Source organism: Maylandia zebra, linkage group LG20 (genome assembly GCF_041146795.1).
Source record: "Maylandia zebra isolate NMK-2024a linkage group LG20, Mzebra_GT3a, whole genome shotgun sequence".
Classification (NCBI taxonomy): domain Eukaryota; kingdom Metazoa; phylum Chordata; class Actinopteri; order Cichliformes; family Cichlidae; genus Maylandia; species Maylandia zebra.
In genome coordinates, this window is record NC_135186.1 from 12,577,615 (window position 1) to 12,598,805 (window position 21,191).

At 41.0% G+C, this 21,191-nt stretch overlaps 2 protein-coding genes across 3 annotated transcripts in view; both read left to right on the forward strand.

Annotated features, from left to right (window-relative positions):
* The first annotated feature begins 7,217 nt into the window (after positions 1-7,217).
* Positions 7,218-11,780, forward strand: LOC101473205 (E3 ubiquitin/ISG15 ligase TRIM25). The gene is made up of 4 exons (XM_004570020.2): positions 7,218-8,040; positions 8,850-8,989; positions 10,324-10,491; positions 10,673-11,780. Exons 1-4 carry the CDS (start codon positions 7,414-7,416, stop codon positions 11,379-11,381), a joined length of 1,644 nt encoding a protein of 547 aa, XP_004570077.1. The 5' UTR covers positions 7,218-7,413; the 3' UTR covers positions 11,382-11,780.
* Positions 11,781-12,079: 299 nt separating this feature from the next.
* Positions 12,080-21,191, forward strand: part of chchd6a (coiled-coil-helix-coiled-coil-helix domain containing 6a) — a 74,346-nt gene continuing 65,234 nt past the window's right edge. The window contains exons 1-4 of one of the 2 annotated variants that reach the window (XM_004570019.3): positions 12,080-12,293; positions 13,902-13,995; positions 15,058-15,172; positions 16,421-16,565. In XM_004570019.3, the coding sequence (XP_004570076.1) occupies positions 12,210-12,293; positions 13,902-13,995; positions 15,058-15,172; positions 16,421-16,565 (438 nt within the window). In that variant the 5' untranslated portion in view covers positions 12,080-12,209. The remainder of the gene's footprint in view (positions 12,294-13,901; positions 13,996-15,057; positions 15,173-16,420; positions 16,566-21,191) is intronic. The other variant, XM_076878241.1, reaches the window with a different exon arrangement.

Here is a 21,191-nt window from a genome sequence, read left to right on the forward strand (position 1 = left end):
GTGCAGGAGATGGGGTGGAGGAGGGCCAGACAGTAGACCAACTTTACCTTAATTCCATTATGGATGAGAAGTACTGTGTTAGCTAGGGCTCTGAAGTTGTGGGACTTGAAATACAAGACGCCGGCTTTTGAGCTTTCACCTTCCTGCTCCTATGTCTGGCCTTCCTGACAGCAAGAAGACTGACTCCTCCTTTACCATTTTGAGTAAAATCCTTTCTGCTTGACTCTGTCCTCTGCTTCCTGAAGTACAGAAAGGCTGAAAATGTTAGGTGGTAAATCCTCCTTTGCACTACAAAGGACACAGAATTCAGTTTTAGTAGCTAAGGTTATCAATGCTAAAATGAAAATTCCTCCAACTTTGAGAATGATGACAAGAGCAAGAGCAGTAGAACCATATTAAAAGCAGTATAGCTAATACTATATGCAAACACCACAAGCATGTTTCATGCCTTTGCACAAACGATAACAGCAGCAGGAACCATGGCTGCACACAGACCCATGAACACTGCTGACGGCCCGCTGTGAGTACACGAGGATAGAAAACCTCCTGCAGCTGCCCCCACTGTCACCCCCAACCTTCCTACATACTCCATACTTATCTGCAACTTGTCCATATTGATCTGTAGCTTTCCTGTTGCATACCCCTACTGGCCCTGCCACCCCATCAGAGCTCCTATGGTGGGACTTGTTGTGTGTTTGTATCCCATGAGTTTCTGGTTGTCAGCCAGTAGCTCCAGGGACTGAAAAAAAAACAACAATTCCAGTCCCTCTCATAAGCAGACCTCCTGGAGCTCCAAACACCAGCCCAATGCAGATGTGGAAATGAGTGATGCCAGCCCTGAGGATTAATAAACAGGTCACACTGTACAGAAGATTCATTGAGTGTGAATGTGTGTATTTGTGTCCCACATAGATATACTGTAGACTTATTACTGAAAACACCAAAGTGTCTTCGCAGACCTCTGTAAAACACAATAACAACAGTCGCTTTTACTTTCATCCAGTAAATCTGTTCTGAAATGACTCAGAAATAAGCTTTATGTCTTAAGTTCGCCTGTTGAGTCCAATATTTTCTATTTCAATGCCTGGCAACAAAAGAGTTTCTAATGAATAAAAGATATTTATACAATGTATTAAATCCTCTATGATCAATATTGCAGATTCTAATTAACATATAATTAAAAGCACCGCGTTCCAATGTGGCCATCATCATTATGCTCATCAGTAAATAATAATTTAGTAAGCATGTCTTCTTCATTTAAGAAGCACATTTCCCTAACCACAGCTAGCTGCTAATATCTGTGCATTTCATTCCTGTTTTGATCACTGTTACATTATTATGTTGAAATTTAATTTCATTGTGTCTTTGATTCTTGTTTTTACTTTATGATTATTCTAATGATGAGCTCAGGTTTGAAAACGTTCCTTCCTGACAATGTCAAGCCTTGTTAAACCTCTTGACACTGTCATAAAGAAACTAGAGATGGACCGATCCGATATTACGTATCGGTATCGGTCCGATACTGACCTAAATTACTGGATCAGATATCGGAGAAAAATAAAAAATGTAATCCGATCCATTAAATATCACGAAAGCACCTCACAAAACTTGCAACACGCCGTAACTCACCTCAGAACGTTAGCACGTCGGAGCAGTATGCATCACGTGATAGAGCGGCTGTGGCATGCAGGACCTGTCGGTGGTCTGGATAGCATGTGGAGCTTCGCTAGCAACCCGGCATTTCATCTCCGACAAAGTTATCCCCGAGAGAAGTAAAGCAAGTGTGTAAGTCCATCTCTGAATGTTTGTAAAGCATTCCTGCGTTAAGCTTAACAAACGATATATGGAGCGACTGCCTCTTCTTGCTGCTACTTCAATCATGAAACTGCTTAACGATCAGCTGATCGGCTTTTCTGTCGCCAGTCGTGTCTCTAGTTTGCTTTTGGCCCACTTTGCACCAGAAAGAGGAAACCAGCGGCTGAACAACAGCAGCACGTTTAAGCTTGATCAGCTGTTGTTAGAATGTATTTAATATTACTTTCTACTCGAGGATCTTTTTCTACGTAGCTGACGGCTGGTAACTGTGCAGGGGCGGATCTAGCAAAGTTTAGCCAGGGGGGCCGATAGGGCATTAACAGGGAAAAGGGGGCACAAAGACATACTTTTCTTTCTTATTCTCATTTAAAATGTCTAGCTTTTAATAAATAATTATCTGACACCCAAAGTTTTAATTTGATGTAAAATGAATAGAAGTCAATTACTGTATATAGTAACTATTAAGTCTAATATACCCTAGTAAGCTATAGTACTTTTTCCTTTGGGAAGGTACCATCTGTGCAGTCTGCAATTTTGTTGAAGAAAGATGTTGAATCTATTTAATATTTCTTGAAAAATAATTGATTTCTGTGCATTTTTTTTCACACTGCATCAAATTAAGGTTGATTACGTCGATTAAGCATCATGAGGTGGCGCGTGAGGGGTGGTTCCCTATTTTTTATTTATTTATTTTTGTTGTTGCTGGGAGTTGGAGCCCTATTAGTTAGGTTGCTTAATATTTATGCTAAGTACTCTTTAAAATACCAGAATAGTGAGGATGGTGTAGGTTTAAGTTTATTAGATTGATCAGTATTGCTGAACTATGAAATATTTTTTTTTTGCATACAGGTATAACAGAATAGCTTTAGTGTAGTTGTTGTTTTAAACTTGAGTATGAACTTATACAAAATGCAGCAAGATATTTAAAAAACAGTTTTGTTGATTAAAAAACACTATATCGGATTCATATCGGTATCGGCAGATATTCAAATTTATGATATCGGTATCGGTATCGGACATAAAAAAGTGGTATCGTGCCATCTCTAAAAGAAACCGGCTGAGTTAAGATCGAAGCTGGCTGTATGTGGCCCATAAGTTTGACGTCTGTGCTCTAGTGAATTTTCTGGTTATGACATCGGTGATATTCAGTGACATTCATCAAACAGGAGAGGTCAGCATGCAGTTGAATGCAAAGCTGCTCTAAAGTTCTCAGTGAAAACCTTTCACAGAATAACAGGTTAAATTAGCCTGTGTGTCACTTCAGCCGTTGTGGTGACTGTATAGATAAAACACACAAATGTGTCATCTGCATAATGATTTAGAACAAGTGAGTATTTTACTTTCAACAGTAAAATTGAATGTTATGAGGAAATTAGTTCTCTATATTCAACACTAAATCAGTCTTAAAATTACTCAGATTTATGTCAAAAGTACAGGTTTACTAAGCTAATGCAACCTGAGAGTGAGAGATATGTTAGCTGTTCCCTTCAGCCACATCACAAAGGTTCTGTAATGGACTGATAGTGTTTTTACAATCTTGTATTATCTTACTTTGATGAGTTACTGCGAAATGGAGCTTCTGTTTCCTGTTCTTAGTTGACAGGCGTAGCCTCCAGTGTGGTCTTCTGCTACTGTAACCTGTCTGCTTCAAGGTCTGTTGTAGAGCAGGGCGATATGGCCAAAAATATTTATCACGATATATATTTGAAAATTTGCGATAACGATATAACTGACGATATAATTGATGCGAGACAAAATACAACTCCACAACATTACTAGCGCAAAAAGACAACCTTCCATTTATTTTCACTTAAACAAGAAGCTGGTTTTTATGTACATTAAAGCTTTATAAAAATTTAACAGTGCAAATGCAAATTCCTTGCTGAAAGTTTAACCAAAAGGCATTTCCAGTAGAAATGGGCTGACATATCCTGAGCATAACCATGTATAATATCCACTGAAGTTAAAAAGAGGTGCTTTGCAACATTAAACTGCAGTGTGCAGTACGTATTTTTCGGACCATAAGGTGCACGGGATTATAAGGCACATTAAGCGAAACAAAGCAGTCAGATAAATCAAACTTTATTAAACTCATTCTTCTTGCTTCCTCCACTTCTGTACCATTGATTCATTAATGTTGAATTCTCTGGCAGCTGCTCTATTCCCATGTTGTTGCAGTATATTAATGGCTAACCTCGTATTGTGGATGGATTATCTCAGTTGTTCTCCTGACTGAAGATTGGTCCGTTTACAGCATCCTGCCATGCGATTGCATTTGTCTCTAACCATGAGGAACCTTCACGTTAACTTTTATAAGTGGAAAAGTGTTAGTGTTCGTCCTCCAGCTTCACTGTTTATGTTATGCTAACATAGCTGTGTCGCTAGCGATCACGTAGCACATCATTATATACCAGCTAGCCCAACTTCAGTAACCCTACAAACGTCACTGCTGTTTAGTTTCCTGTCTTCATTTATGTTGGAAGTGATAGCAGAGCTGTACGTTTGATTTTTTTCAGAAATCTCTCAGTCAGAACATGCAATATCATGCTTAGGTAACTAGCGAAACTAGCGAGCTAAATTCCGCTAGCTTCCTGCTAACTTCTAACTCCGTTAAATGTAATAACTTTTGTTTTCATGGATGCCTGGAAGTTAAACTTCATAGTTACACCTGGTAAAGCAGCAATGCTGATCGTTTTATTAAAGATGAAAGAATTTAGACAGTTTTTAAATGGCCTGTATTTATATAGCGCCTTACTAGTCCCTAAGGACCCCAAAGCGCTTTACATATCCAGTCATCCACCCATCCACACACACATTCACACACTGATGATGGTAAGCTACATTGTAGCCACAGCCACCCTGGGGCGCACTGACAGAGGCGAGGCTGCCGGACACTGGTGCCACCGGGCCCTCTGACCACCACCAGTAGGCAACGGGTGAAGTGTCTTGCCCAAGGACACAACGACCGAGACTGTCCAAGCCGGGGCTCGAACCGGCAACCTTCCGATTACAAGGCGAACTCCCAACTCTTGAGCCACGATCGCCCCATAACTCTCAGTGATGCTGCAGTGTTCGTTTGACCTGAAGAGGGGGGTTTAGGACCCAGATTACTCCCAGATTTAAGAGCATCTTAGTCCGACAAATACGACAATAACGACAGCCGCTTGCATGTTCTGCAAAAAAATGTGCTTTGTCGTGTATCTGAGGGACAAACACCAAAGCAGTTCCACATCACTGAAGTTGCACCATTTTTACAAGCCAATTCTGGTTCATCTGTTTCACTCAACAATCGGCCATGTGCGTATGAAAACAAAGAAACTGCGCATTCGCGTTTTACTCATTCTATCGCGATATTTCATTTTCCTATCGTTGCCTAACATTATACCGGTATTGCCGTGAACGGTATAATATGGCCCAGCCCTAGTCTGTTGGTCTGTTTTGCTTTCAGAGATGTTCTTCTCTGTAGCTTCTTTGTAACAAACCTATTAGCTCAAAGTAGTCTGGCTTTCTCCTCTGACCTTTGACATCATCAAAGTATTTTCACCCAGATAACTGCTGCTCACTGGATATTTTCTCATTTCAGATGACTCTCTATAAACCCTTAGCGATGGTTATGTGGGAAAAACCCAGTACATGAAAAAGTGTGGGAAATACAGCCCATCTGACATCAACGACCACGTCATGTTCGGTCACCTTTCTTCCTGATACTCTTTTTTTTTTCTTTCGCCTGTCCCATTTGGTTCTTTTGCCATCAGAATTATTGTCTAAAGGCCAAGAAAGATGCCCAATGGGTTTTCTTTACCAATATATTTTCACTTGCTAAACACGGGATAGACATGACTGGGAGAAAGAAAAGGGAGAAAGAAAGAGGGAAAGAAAAACAGCGGGGAAGAGGAACAGTGATAAAGGGCATAAAACCAAAACAATCAAAACAAAACAGACAAAAAATACATATGTCAATCACCTGGTGAGAAAGAAAAAAGAGAAAACAAGCAAAAAAAGAGAGCAATATAATAAACAACATCATCACAATAATCTATGTGAATATAACAGTAAATACTAAATATTGAATATTATTGTGCAGCACATAAGATCAACAGCGCACAGTGTGTTTTGAGGTAGGAGCCAAAAAAGGTTTAGTTTGTTTGTGTGAGCACCCGTGTGTACACCTGTGAGCATGAGCGCACTTGTATTCAAAAGGTTACTTCATGTAATGATCTGCTAGAGGGTGTGGGGAGCCATAGCCCCGTCCTCCAGCACATGAAGCAGGTATAGAGGAGATCCTGGCTCCAGACATCCAGAGACCCCCAGAACACAAGAGACCAAGGAAGACCAACAGAGGGGCAGCCGTGCCACTCTCCCAGAAAGAGCTGAGGAGAGTCCCAGATGAGAGGTCACTCAGCAGGCGCGGAGCAGAGGCCAGGGGGAGTTGCAGTGACGTGCCCGTGAGCTCCGCCGGCAGCCAGCTGTGCCAGAGTGACCGAGCCCCAGGCCCAGAGGCCGAGGGCACCCCACCCCCCGAAAGGGCCCGAGCGAGCCCCAGGCTCCAGGCCCCGACAAGCAGCCACCAGGAGTGAGCCGGTGTGTACCTGGACGCCCATCCCCGGACACAAAGAACCACCAATGCACCGATGTCTGAGGGCGTCTGCCAATGGAAGGGGGAATGGTGGGGGAGATAGGCCTCCATACATTGGAGGGCCTGAGATGTCCCTACAGAGGTGGCGTCTGATACCCGACCTGACATATAGACACAGACAAACAGGCACACACAGATACAAACATCCATTCCCACCTTCATGCTCTCATATGCAATTACTCAACACTCACCCAACGTGGAGACAGACATAAATAGACACTGTACACTCCCCAAGCATACCCTAAGCCCCAGATCTAGGTACCCTTGCCCCTGGAGGGGGAAACTGCACCCAGACCCAGGTGGTGTTACCCTCTTCCCTGGGGTGGAGAGAAGCAGACCGCCCCGACTCCGCAGCAGCAGGGAGGCCCCACATTCCAGACCCCAATGGGACGGCCAACTCCTCCTTCCAGCCCAACAAAACTGAAACAAAACTGAGCTACTGCCAGACAAAGCCACAATTCTCCCTTCAGCTTGGTGATACTCTTTATTGGTTGTGGAACTTTTTAAAGAAACTGAAAGCATTCAATTCCCCAAAATGGATTTTCTTTTGCACATATTAAGTATTATTTAACCAAAATTCATGCTTTATGGTTTCCAGCAGCATTCAGCATCCTCATACCTCTTTCCTAAAACAGGTTCTGATGATTTGTCAGAAATATTTTAACCGTCAACAGCAGCCAGTATGATGGTGTCAGTTCCTGGCAGCACAGCAAACAAGGTGTCTAAGAACGGAATGTTGTCCTGCAAACATTTGTGGATACACCTCCTCCTGGTCGGATAAGTATGCACTAACTGCCCTTCTGGCCTGTTCTGTATAGACTCACCTGACAGCTTGACGGTTGAGAAGAAGTGATAAGAAACGAGAAATTAAGTAAGATTAGTCAAAGGTATTTAGAAGACCTGACAAAAGAAGAGAAACTAAGCACGAACAAAAGCAGCTACCCGTCTCACCACCTCGGATCATGTCGCTGTCAAAGCCAGAGGACCAGCTAGCCTACGAGCTGAGCTGTCCCATCTGCCTTCAGCTCTACTTGGACCCGGTGGCTCTCCCCTGTGGGCACAACTACTGTCTATTCTGTATCCGCAAAACTATTGACAGCACGGATAAGACTGGCAAAATCCTGCCGCGCTGCCCAGAATGTCGTGAGGAGTATCCTGGCACGGATAACCTGCAGATAAATTTCAAACTTCGCAGCATCATTGAGAACTACAAGGCCACCGCGCTGCTGCTGAACATGCAAGCCGACTGCGTGGATACCAAAATGGAGGTTTTCTGCGATCAGTGCATAGATGAGCAGTCGCCCGCCGTGAAGACCTGCCTGAAGTGTGAGGTGTCTCTCTGCTCCAGACACCTTCAGAAACACCACGAGAAGGAGTTGTTCAGGACCCACCCCGTGGTGGAGCCCACGACGGAGCTGAGAGTGAAGGCCTGTGCCATCCACCAGCGTCCCCTTGAGTACTTTTGTTCCAACGACATGATGTCTCTGTGCACCACGTGCGTCGTAGAGGGTCATCACGAGAGCCACGACGTTCTCATCTTTAGCGTAGCTGAAGAGGAGATGAGACGAGCGCTGGAGGCCCGAAATAAGGTACTTTTGACTGCATTAACATTTTAACATTTTACCTACTGTTATATTGTAGCATTATATATTAGGAAGGGGGGTTATTATATATGTATTAATAAATAAATTGATAACCTACAAAATGTGGGCATATCTGGGTCAGCTGAGCATGCACAAAAGTGAAAGTAGTGCTCAGACAGGGCTTGTAGACTCATGAATAAAATATTCAAGTTATACAAATGCATAATTCATGTTATAAAAATATGTGAATCCCATCAGGGAACTTACTGTTGAGAAATGTCAAAACCTGAAAATCCTGTAATATAATTTTGGAACAATGTTTAAAAGACTATGCTCTATGCACATGGGACATAGACATGGGAACTGAACTTGTTTCACGTATAAATTAAGGGCTTGGCACCTCAGTGACTCACTGCCATTTTTGAGGAGTGGTGAAGATCTGGAATGCAAAACAAATCTGTCTGATAGGAATAACCTGATGACCTTTGGCAGAATCTAAGGGAGTGCACAGTTTCGTGCTATACATACAATTCAAAAGTGCAAAGTCAGACCGTTGAATTTAATATTTTGGACCAGAAAATGATCAAACTTTGATGGAATATGATCATATATTACTTAACATTACAGAAAACATTTACAGTACTATATATATGTATATATAGATCTGTTTTCTCTACTTGTTTTCCGAAAGCACTTACGAGAAAAGGGCACCCAGTTTTTCCAGATCCGAAATCTTTTATGCTTATACACAATAGAAAGAATCCTGTCGTGTGAAACTCAAAAGATCTTAAAACATATTACATGTGTGTTTGCAGGTCATTTCTAGCAGACTGCAGCTGACAGAGGGACTCCTGCAGAAGACAGCAGAGGATCAGGGAACCTCTGAAGCTGTAGGAGAAAAAATGGTCAGCAAGGCTGTGACAGTCATGGACAGCATAGGTGCTCTGGTGGACAGGTAACCTGCTGCACATTTGCTGCTAGTAACACTGCCTTAAAAAGTAGCAGGTGGTGTAATTAAGCAAATGCAGTGACCAAAGATGGACTTAAAGGCTTTGAAAACACATTTCCCCAATTACAGTCTGAACTATATGAGGTATGAATGCACGCTCAACAATCTCTCATAAAACCAAACACACCCTGTTCTGATAGAATATCCTCACGAATCTTTGACTTTAAAGCACTTGATAAAAATGTTTGCAGGTTTTCATTTGATTTTTGTGGTTAAACGTTAAACTCTACAACCATCACAATGTAAAAATAGATGGAATGAATTCTCAATAAAGAACAGGAATTATCTTTTTTTCCCAAATGCTTTAAAAGTCAGCCAGTGTTCGTGCACAGTATGTTTTCAAACAGCAAGATGACAAATGATATTGGCTTTAAAAAGGTGTGGAAAACCCAGAATGCATATTTCAGAGGTGGTAGAACAGTTTCTTCAGGAGCTTCTCTCTGACAGGATGTGCTTCATATTTTCAGCAGCAAATAAAAATACAGACCAAAACTTCGACCCCTCAAAGAATGTAGTAAGCATGTATGTAATTAATGCAGTTCATCTGCATTTTAGGCCTACCAGCGTCTGTTTTGTGGTGCAGATTCAAGGGTGTCTGTAACACCCTAATACTTTAGTAAGTTTCAAGAAAACATTCAAGAAGGTATATCTTTGGAAGGAAGTAAGACTGAAATGTAGAGCTCAGTCACATTAGTGAGGCTGTGTGTGAGCTAGTTGTACGTTAAGTTAAATAAAAATATTGAGCATGCATAGCAGCAATTTCCCCAGGGCCAAGGGACTGTTGGAGGAGTTTATTATGTCATAGGTTGTCCAAATTAATATATGGACGTTCATGCTGAGGGTTGGAACTTTCTGGAAGTTCAGGAACTTCTGGGTGTGCCTCCTAGCACATTTCTTATCATTTAGGTAGTCTACCAGCAGCATTTCAGCCAGTTTCATCTCACAGGCATTTTCTCAGTACCAGGTATTTATTAAAAGAACAAAAACAAAAACAACTCACATACATAATCAGATGCTATCTGTTTCGCTTTTTTGTTTGATTTTTAAAAAACCATTTGGCTAGCTGGCTAACCTTATCTAATTAGCACAGATTATAACTTAGATTGTTGAATATTTTCTGAGCTTTGTGATTATTTCTCATTGTATGGACACAATGGATGCATGTACAACTTTAAAGCAGACACAGTGATGAATCGATCTACCTGACTCTGTTTAGTAACATCACGATAATAAAAGAAATAAAAATGACCAGTCAGCTTCACTTGTGTGCTGTGATACAGGTACAGGGATCGCCTGCTTTTGCTCTTGGAGGAGGAGAGAGGACAGCGCCGCAAAAGCTGGCAGCTAGGCGTGAGTGCACTTGAGGAGCAGCAGCAGCAGCTGATGGAGGCCCAAAAGAGTGCCACAGAGGTCCTCAATGAGACGGACACATGCATCTTTATACACAGGTACAGAAATCTGCCCTGCTATTACAATTAAAAAGAAGAAATATATAGAACAATGTAAAAATGAAAAGAAAAGTGAAAGTGATGCAGTATTCTTACTGATAAACCGACATTTAATTGTTTATTACCCATGGCATATGGCTAGATGAGTTGAGTAAGTAATAATAAATCCTTTGCTCTCCAGGTTCATGCAGATTGAACAAAAGCTGAGACATGTTGTCACCAGTGCCATTTCCTCCAACATCCCCTCAAAGGCTCCACTCAATAATATGTGCCTGCAGGGAGGTCTCAAAACCCAAGACTTCTGCACAGAAATGACCCGCCTCATGGATTCTCTTCATATCCTCCTCAACCCACTGGAACTCACCTTCAGCATCTTCACCGCCCACCCCAACCTGCTGGTGTCCAACGATCTGCGCACAGTCAAATACAGCTCCAACAAGCAGTCGTACCCGGAGCACCCCGAGCGTTTCACGAGTGCACCTCAGATCCTGTGCAGCCAGGGTTTCTCTGGCGGCGAGCATGTATGGGTTGTAGAAGTGGGACCCAATAGCATGTGGTCATTGGGCGTGTGCTACAAGAGCATTCCTCGCCGTGGTGACCACAGCCGTCTGGGGCACAACACTGTGTCCTGGAGGCTGCAGTGGAAAAACGGCAAGCTGACAGTGTGCCAGTGCTCCTCAAATGTGGTCCTTAAGGAAGTGACCACACCACCGGTCAAGATTGAGGTTGCACTGGATTACGAGGGGGGAACTTTGACGTTCCACAGCACCAAAGGGCGCAGGGAACATCTCCACACCTTAAAGGCTGTGTTTAAAGAGCCTGTTTACCCGGTATTCAGTATACTTTCAAACACACCAGACTCCTGGATCACACTGAGCAGTGGGATGTGAATACATCCTGCATAGAAATTGCTTGGGTAGTCAGCCAAGTGAACTGCCTTCCAGCTAACACAAAAACCCGCAATACGTCTGCTGCCTTGCATTGTATAAATTTAGCATTACAATCACATGAGATTGTTTACAAAAATGTGTTATTCATGTTTTGGGTGTTTTAATAGAGTAGATTTATCAATACAGGCGCCTACTACTTTTGTGAGATCTTGAGGCATAAACATTTATGTCACAAGATCATGTTTCCATTTTGTGTGTTTTGTAAATGTTATTGGAACGTGTTGAATGTTGTGTTTGCTCCCCATACAGTAAACACTGCTGTGCGCAGACGCTGACATTTAGGCATAAACCGAGACATGTTTTGTGTTAATTCTATAAATAAACTTATCTGGCAATGTTTCTGTGTGTCTTGTGACCAACTTTCTTTGTCTCAATACTTTTACGGGTGCATAGAAATAATCTATGCCGTATATAGCCTTTGATTGGCTGTTGATATTTCAGCCATTCAACTATGACCCTGGAGTTGCCAGGTGTGCCTGTAAATCCTTGTTTTTTTTTTTTAAGCGATTAAGCAATTTGCATTTAATCTGACTTCCCCCAGAACACACATGTAATAATTTCTTATTAACAATTTCGTATTCACACGCAATGTTATCATTTCCAACACACGATCTGACCTTTACACATGTGCAAGAGGAGGATGGTTCACGAAGAACCTGGCAACCCTATCCCTTCTGTCTCACATTCTGTCATTGGGCAGGACAGCAACATTATTTCATATTATAAACATTTTTCTCACCACGAAAGCTGTGCGTTTGCAGCAGAAGCATGGGTTCGGGAGAGAGTACAACAAGAAAAGTGTCCTTCGGTGTTGACGATGAGGACAGGGTCAGAATTCTCCGTGGAGTCAAGGTAATGCTAATTTAGCTAGCACTTGAGAAGCCATGTTAGCATTACTTTAATGTCTCGTTTAGCGCTGACTGGCTATTGTCAAATTAAGTTGTTGCTTTGTTCAAGCTATCAGTCTACGACCGGTAGAGTGTCACTGCTAAAATGAGGAGGTACAAAGGTAGGAAGAGGGTGGGACAGGTTGTTGAAAGAGCTGAAATATGTAAAAAAAAAATGTTGTTACCCCAAACTCCATTCGTAATAAGGTGAAAATAGTAATGTTCCTTGTTTACAAGTAAAAGAATATACGTGGCAGATGCTCTAAGAAATATAGAAAACTTTAGCACCTTAAGGTAAATTCGGCATATACATTGCCTACTTAGCAGGAAAACTAATTGCCCGAAATTAAACCTTTTAGCTGTTACCTAGTCGCTGGCATTTGCTAACAACGTTAACACAATAACACATTTAGTTTGCATTGAAACGTTAAAGTTCGCTGTTATCCTACGTGAACATGTCTGCTGCACAGTAAGTGTGTATCAAAGAAAAACGGGGAGACTCGTATAAATGTCATAACTGCCTAACATGTTGGTTTAACTGAGCATATGTTTAACTAAAAGTGGATGGCTTGAAATGAGCAGATTTCAAACGAGGTTTGGTGTGGAGTTGACGCCTCTTTACAGTGTTGCTTTCACGTGCTGTTGGACATATAGAAAGCTTATACTTTTAACACAACCAAGTAGAGCGAGTTAGTGTATGCAAGTGAAACCAATGAAACACTAATGCAGTTGCATATATAACTAAATTGTCGTCTTCTAAAACAGGAAACGATAATGAACAAAACAACAAATAGAAATGATTTCAACAGGGTATAGGCATGTCTAGTTTTGCTGAGCTTTCGGTCACCTGTCAAGCGCTGACAAAATCAGTTAGATAATCATACACCTCCATGTTTATTTCTTTTCTGAACTCGTTTGTGGAGATTCTTGCATTGTCATAATGATGCAGATGTGTACTCATTTCACCTTTAGCCTGTTGGTGTGCATGATTAAGTGGTAAATTAAAATTTACCACAGTTAAACTTCTTGCATGCGCACACATACAGAAAGTCAGCTGGTGTGGGTGTGTGCCTCCAAATATCCTGACATTATGAGGAAATGAAGACACCCTCAGATCCTGCAAAAACAACGACTGGAAATTAATACGTTGTGGTGGAATGCAATGGGGTTAGTAGGTTTGTAAATGTAAAAACAGTTTTTATGTAGTGCTTTTCTACTCTGAGCACCCAAAGTGCTTTTAAAATCTTTTGTGAAAATGTCTGTAAGAAGAGAGCCTGCCTTGGTTGCACATTCAGTGTGACTCATAGAAACAGTGAGTCAGTGCTCCCTCCTGTGGTTTTTGGGGTAGTAGTGCTTAAGGACTTCCCTGGATACACAAAGACACACACACACACATACAGATACACATACAATAGAGGTTCAGTGATCCTCTATTAATGGCATGTTTAAGAGGCTCATGCTTTTTTGTTGTTGTTGTTTTTTTATCTGAAGGATTACACAAATGTTTTTTTTTCTATGAAATAAATAAAACACGTCGTGTATATTATATGCTTTGTTGACTCTGTTTGTCCAGCTGTCAGAAGATGTTCTGCAAAGAATGAGAGGAGTTGCCAACATTGCCCCAGACCGCACGTCATCACCTGCCTCAAGCCCTCAAACAAACACAGGTAGTGATCATTTTTGAGATTAGATTCTATTGGTGCCTCTGCACTTATCAAGTTTGCTTAGAAGCCAGTTTGTTTTAATTATTCCCCTTTTGATTGCTGACAGTTTATTCTCTCTCTCTCTCTTTGTGGGAGTAGGTTTCACTGAGTCCCAATATTAACCGTTTTATTATCTCTGTGTGAACACACTGACTGGAACTGAGGTGTGAAAAAACCTCACCCGCTGTGAATTAGGCGTCATTGTTCTGCTATGTGCAGTTGCAAGTACAGTGTGCCAACATTGTGTGAGAACTTGATAAACTTTGACACATACAATTCAAGGGAAGTGGACAATTTGGAACTGGTTCTCGATTCTCATCTGTAAATGCAGTATCACATCAGCTGATACGTGTTTAACGAGAAAATATTTTTTTAAGAAAAAAAAATGTGTTGCCTGAGCTTTTTAACTAAGCTTTTTAACTTTTTAACTTTATACTTACATATCTATATTATTGCTAATATATATATTGTAATATATCTATATCATGGCTAAAGTACTTCTGGATGGATGCAAACTGCATTTCGTTGCCTTGTACCTGTGACATGTGCAATGACAATAAAGTTGAATTCTATTCTAACTGGACACCTGTGTCAGAATAAACTGAGAGCGGGAAATGATTTTGGCAGCCAGGGAAACGTTGTGGTGTCCTCGTTTAAAGAAAAAAAAAAATCACTATTTTTCTTTTTCTTTAGTGGAATTTAATTTACTGAAATCGACTGTTGCTTATCAAATTGTCAAACATTGCCAGAAAATGTATAGGGTTTTACACTTCTATTAAGAAAACACAGATTCACTATCAACTAAATGTCTGACCTAAAGTAAATTTTGAGCCATGAAAAATCTTTTAGTTCATACAAACATTTTTTTTCTTAAGAAAGATTACAATGTTTGATTATATAGTATTAATTATACATGTGCATTAGTCCCTATTTTGACAGTAAAGCTGTAAGCCACAAAAGTGCCAAAGTTGTTTTTACCTTGTGTGATAATCTTTTTTCCTTTGAACATTTGTTGTCTTTGTTCAGCCTCCTCTCACAGTGCCAGCTCAGGCTCTCAATCTCAGCAAGGCCCACAGCAGCGCGCACAACCCAGTTCGCACTCCAGCAAATCGGCCTCCTTCAGCAAGGAAGATCAGAGGAGGTGAGTTAAAGGAAATTCAGGATACAGATTTTAGTTAAGATTTCTGCCTGGTGACCATTTGAATGCATTGCAAATAGAATTGCTGCATATTGGAGCAAAAGGTTTTTTGTGATTTGTTATAAATCACAAGGTTGTGTTTCTGTTTGCGTTGGAAAGAGAACAAAAAATGTGGAAGGTGTGCCACATTTTTTTTTTGAAGGCTCAATCAAAAAAACTAAAATGAGCTGTAACAGGATAATATGCAACACTGTGAAGGTTTCAGAAATATGATCTGATGCTTATCATTTCAGAGAGCCTTTAAATCGAGAGCTTCTTCTAAAAGAGTCCTGACTAATTTAACCTGCAGGGCATCATGCATGGTTTCATATTAAGTCAAGTTAAGTAAATGCATAAATAAATACCTGTGAAAAATTATCAAGCTCCTTTTTCCATTCTGGGTTGTGTGATTGTACAACATGTCTCTGTTTTGATGGAAGCTGTTTTTGTATCCAAAGAGGTTTGATTTTTGCAAGATGCAAGCTTGCTAGTTCAATATTGGTTACCAGTGTGTCTATATAAAGTAGTTTCACAAATTATTTTAGCTGTCATGGCCTTTGCTATTTATAAGCTAAACTCAGGTATCACTTGACATTTGAGACCCGGGTTAAACTGTGTTGCACAGGATAAATCATGTTTGATAAGGACCTTCATTAATAGTAATTTTGTTCATTTGAAAATGGATAAAAGGAGGTAATTCTTATTTCATGTCAGCATTCTGATTCATGTCTAATGAATGAACTAAACTCCTGATAAGTTTGATGCTACCCTACAATGCATGTTTCTAATATTCTATGGAGGGAGCTTAAAGTGTTTCTATACTGCCCCCTAGTGGACATACATAAATATATACATACAACATCTGACTGTACTGTGGAAAGCCATGAAAAACAGTATAAAAGATTAGTGTGCGTTAAACCTCCATTCTTTGTAACACCTACCATCAGGCCATGTGAAAAGGCTTCTGGTTCAATAGAAGGCTATGGGAAAAAGGTCCTGAGCTGTGACCTCTGTAAACACTTTCCCGATGACTTTATGGGCTCAGTCACTCATTTCAGATTATATTGAATTAAAAATAAAGACTTTTTACAAACAAACAAAAAAATTTGGTCTTTCAAAGTGTCATGAGGATTATCTGTAATCCATCTTACATACTTTAATGTGTCAGTTTGCCATTAATGTAAGCAATATTCATTATATGTATGGTTTAAGGTATGAACAACAACAGAAGTTACTGAAGGAAGAGTGGGCCAAGATGGCACAGCGAGAAATGGAGGCGGCAAAGGAAGAGATGGCCAAAGCCACGAGCCGGGAAAGACAACAAACACGGCTGGAAGCTGAGAGGACCAAACAGTTGGTATATACACACCCACACACCCATGCATGCGTCAGACATGTTTTCTATTAAAGTTTAAATCTCTTGTTTCTTTCATGTGTCGTGTTGAGCTGCTACTGATAGTTTAAATAAGAGTGAAGTAAGTTCATATTTAAAACACTTTAGTCCAGGGGTCCCCAATCCCAGTCCACGAGGGCCGGTGTCCTGCAGGTTTCAGATGTGTCCTTTATCCATCACAGCTGATTTAAATGGATAAATTACCTTCTCAGCATGTCTTGAAGTTCTCCAGAGGCCTGGTAATGAACTAATCATGTGATTCAGGTGTGTTGACCCAGGGTGAGATCTAAAACCTGCAGGGACACCGGCCCTCACGGACTGGGTTTGGGGACCCCTGCTTTAGTCAGTCACACTGCACTAGGCAGGACCCTGTAGGAAGTAATTTCTCTGCAAGGGTTAATACAGATGTCTCTGAAAGTCGGTCAGTACGAAAGCTTTGGGAGTCTAAAGCAAGACAAGAGGGGTTTGCAAAGTGGTAGGAGATTCAGATTTAATCCAATTAAAAATTGCCATCACATCCAAAGTTATAAAAAATCAAAAAGTATTTTTTGCATAAAATAAAAAACTATACTCCTACAGCCAACCTTATATGTTATGTATGACCTAATGCAACCTGAAATGACCCTGTGGGCATTGCTGACCATTTGCTGTATATACTTAAACAATAACAACTCTGTACTCCAGCTTAACTAATTGCCTCTTCTAGTTTTTCTTGTTACACCTAACACGCCTTGCCTCTCCTTCGACTGCCGCTCTATGTTTACAGAAACTTTGTGCATCATTTCTGTTAATATGGTTATGATGTGAGTGAGGGATATGATGTTGCTTCCCCCTGCAGTATCTGCCAGTGACCCATTGAGGGAGCTGTTGCTGCCTGTGTACAGTTCTTTAAAGTTTTAGTCAGCAGTCATCTTAGCTCTGTTCACTGAAGAGGTCAGGTGTTGCACGAGTTTGTTGATAAAGTTGTGTAAAAGTGGATTAATCTGAGTGGGAGGAGATAGGTTTGACGTGGTGTCAAGATGTGACTCAGTCTGATGAGTTTGTCTGTGGTTAAATCGGAGTATTCATACGGACGCAAATTGGCTCTTGAGATTGAATTTGCAATTTCCATGATGATACTCCCCCTGCCTCCTCCTCGTCCTCCTTTTTATCCTCCCCTTCTCACCTATTACATCCCTGTTCTTTTTCTATCTACTCCTCTTTCCCATGTTCTCCCTCCCTCATTTCTCTTTCTTCTTTCCTGCCCTCACCCCCTATCTCACTCTGTCTTTCTCTCCTTTTCTATCCCAGCCCATCACTCTCTCCTTCCTGCCCGGGAGACGGTATTATCAGCGTAGTGCAAGCGGTAAATTGCACCCTGAGAGTTTCCTGGAGCTGGAGATAGGAGTGGTGCGGAGATGCCCGTGTAGTCATGGGTGGGGAAGGTTGAGGGGGGGGGCTCTTGTTGTACACATCAGCCGGTGCCTGTTTCATACAACTCTTCCTCCCCCTTCCCCTCCTATTACACCCCCTCCCCCCCATCGCTGTAGCGCCTGTCTTATCTCCACTCCAACATACTCCCACTGCTAATAGAAAGCTGCTGGAGGGATGCGCTGAGCAGAATGACCGCTTGAGCAGGACTGGACCTCCTGATGCTGAGGGCTGCTTGTAATTACTGTTTCTGTGCTATGAAAACCTACATGCACATGCATACGAAGTGTGGGCAGACTTGCTCACATTCTTTACTCAAATTTTATTTTTTATTTTTTATTTTTTTTGCTGTTATGGAGTCAGAGAGCATGATCACTCATCTTCCACAGTTCTTTGTCCTGTGCACCCTTGCATGGGTAGTTTTTTTTTTTTTTTTTTTTGGTCATTTATAAGAATGTTATATTTTGTATCACAGTAATACAGACATAGCAAAGAGTATATCTAGTGCATACTGTATGAGCAGTTTGCCTAAACTTATCCATTAAGGTGTATCCATTAATCATCCATTAATCACCTCCAGCCAGCAGATTTATTTATTATAATATAGCATATTTCCCATAATTGAGTGGTTTCTGTGAATCTCCAACCTCTTGGAGAATCTCAATAAAAGGTCATATAAAAAGAAACTAGAGGTATGTATTCAAAGACATGCAGGTTTAGTACCGGTTCAGCATTTAAAATATAGTTTTTATGTGGATCAGCAATACTTTGCTAAATTTTCACTAAAATTGCTCATTTAAGTTGCAGTATTTTATTTTTCTGAGCCCCAAATTACTGGAGATGGCCATGTGAAATATTTCAGGGCTGAATAGCACATTTACAAAACTGTCCTGAGAGTTCAAATGCACTGCAACTTGAAAAAGACAAATCAAGTGCTGCAAAAGCACACAAAACACAAAGAAAGTTGAAGAAAATACAATGGAAACAGAAAAAATTCCACAAACTCACAAAACCCAACGGCAGTGTTTTTGGGAAGACAACAATGTGACGAACAAGCTAACAGTAAACAGCTAATAGCAATAGTAAAGTGTTGCTTTTTCTATTTGTTGGTGTTTTCTTAAGCTGCAGTGTGTTTGAAATCTAAGGACCACTGTACGTTTAAGCTTTATTAAAAATGTTTTAAATTTAAAACCAAATCGATTTTACTTTCAACCAGGAGCCACAGTCTAAGGGAATGTCCTATCTGTGACCATCTTTTATAATCAATATGGATTATGTTTTACTAGCAAAACTGGTACATGGCATAGAGCACATGGATGTTGGATGTTCACTGTTTTTTCCGATAAATCAGTGGAGGAAAAGATGGGATTTGGGGTAAACTTTAAAAGTGACATTTCACCGTGTAGGTTAGGTGGTTGATTAAAACAGGATTTAAGCCAATGAAAGGTCCTATTTCTTCCTGCCATTGTAATACCAAAACCTGTGCTCACATTGTAGCTGTGATTACCAAATTCTTTTAGGTGTAAAGGATTTAGATCATTTTTAAATCTCAGTGGTGTCTCTGTGCTTTTTTGCTTTTGGGAAGCGAAAGAGCATTAGGACCCAGAACAGGCTAATCACATCAGACATGACATGTACACAGTGTAGATGGACGAGTGTTTACAAGTTAAAAACATAATAATAAAAGTGAATATTTTGTTATTTTTAGTGATAAAAATCTAAATAACTTTCGAGTTTTGATGGATTACATAGCTGGCAGCAAAGTTCTCTGGCACCCATGGTCAGAACCAATGTACATTTGGCAGGGAGCCATATTAATTATGCAAGGAAAAGTTTAAAGCTGTGACAGTTATGCAATATTTCCTGAAAAGGGAAAGTAAATGGATGAGGAAGACTGAACATATGAGACGATTCAAAATGGGAGCTGACAGCTGATTAAGCATTTACTAAGTAATTGGGAGCAAGAAGGATGTGAGCATGAAAAAGAAGTGACGGAACATTTTGTGAAGGGTTAGGATGAAGAATGAAGAGGAGCCGGGAATGAATGGGAGTGAAAGAGAAGATGACACGCATTTCCTGCGGAATAGAACTGAGGAGAAGGGAACGAAAAAGGAGCCCTTTACAAGCGATTGAACATTTCGTGAAGGATCCACAAGGAAGTGGAAGGGAAGCGCAACAATGGGTCAACGAGAAGGAAGGAGGGACTATTTGTAACGCTTCTTTGTCGCATTGGGAGGATGAATTGCAGAAGGAGGGTGTGATTTTTTAAAAGCGGGTTACAAGATGAATAAATATTTCGCACAATCAGGAGATGTTAGACAAGGAGGGATGAGGGGTGGCAGGGGTTGAGAGAAAATATGAAATCTGAAGGAGAAGGACGAGGAGGAGAACAAAGACGGAAAGAAATGATGAGCAAGAATGAAAATGACAGATGCCTCAGCACTGCATACAGAGGGGAGGGATACGTGCAGGGAGAGTTTAAAAAAAACAAACAGCTGAGTAAATGCTTCCTGTGGAAGTTGAAATAAAGAAGATTTAGATGTAAGGCATGAAGACTGAAAGTAGCACCACTAAGTTTAACTAGTTTACTAGTTTAACTAATGTTTATGATGATCATCATGATGATGATCCAGAAAGAAGACGCAGCAGGTGACCTGCAGAATTGTTAGAAAGCGGAGGATTAGGAGGAGAGAGGAGCTGTGCAAATGTGTGCCGAATGGACGGAGTCGCGATTTATCCTTGAGTGTCGGAACAAAGGTGTGAGGAGTGGGCAGAGAAGGTTGCTACAGGTGACTCAGTGCCCGCTGTCCTCGTGCGTGGTCGCAGCACTGAGTCACACGTCAAGAAAGAGCCGGTCAGCGATGTGTGGCGTCTGCTCTTTAACTGCTTCTTTCTTTTCCGGTGCCTTTCACTCCCTCGCTCATTTCCTCCTGTCTTTTGTGCTCTTCCTAGCGCACTGCCTGATCCTTCTGTTCCTCTGGCCCTTTCCTCATCTTTCAAGCCAAGGCTCTCGCCCACTGTGCCACACTCTGTGAATAGTCTTTGTTAATAGCAAATCTTCTGCAGATTAATTTCAGATTAAGTGTGTGTGTGGGGGGGAGGAGAACGGGAGAATAGAAAGAATAGAAGCAAGTTGAACTAAAGAGCTAAAAGGGATTTTCTCTTTTTATATTGTATTAA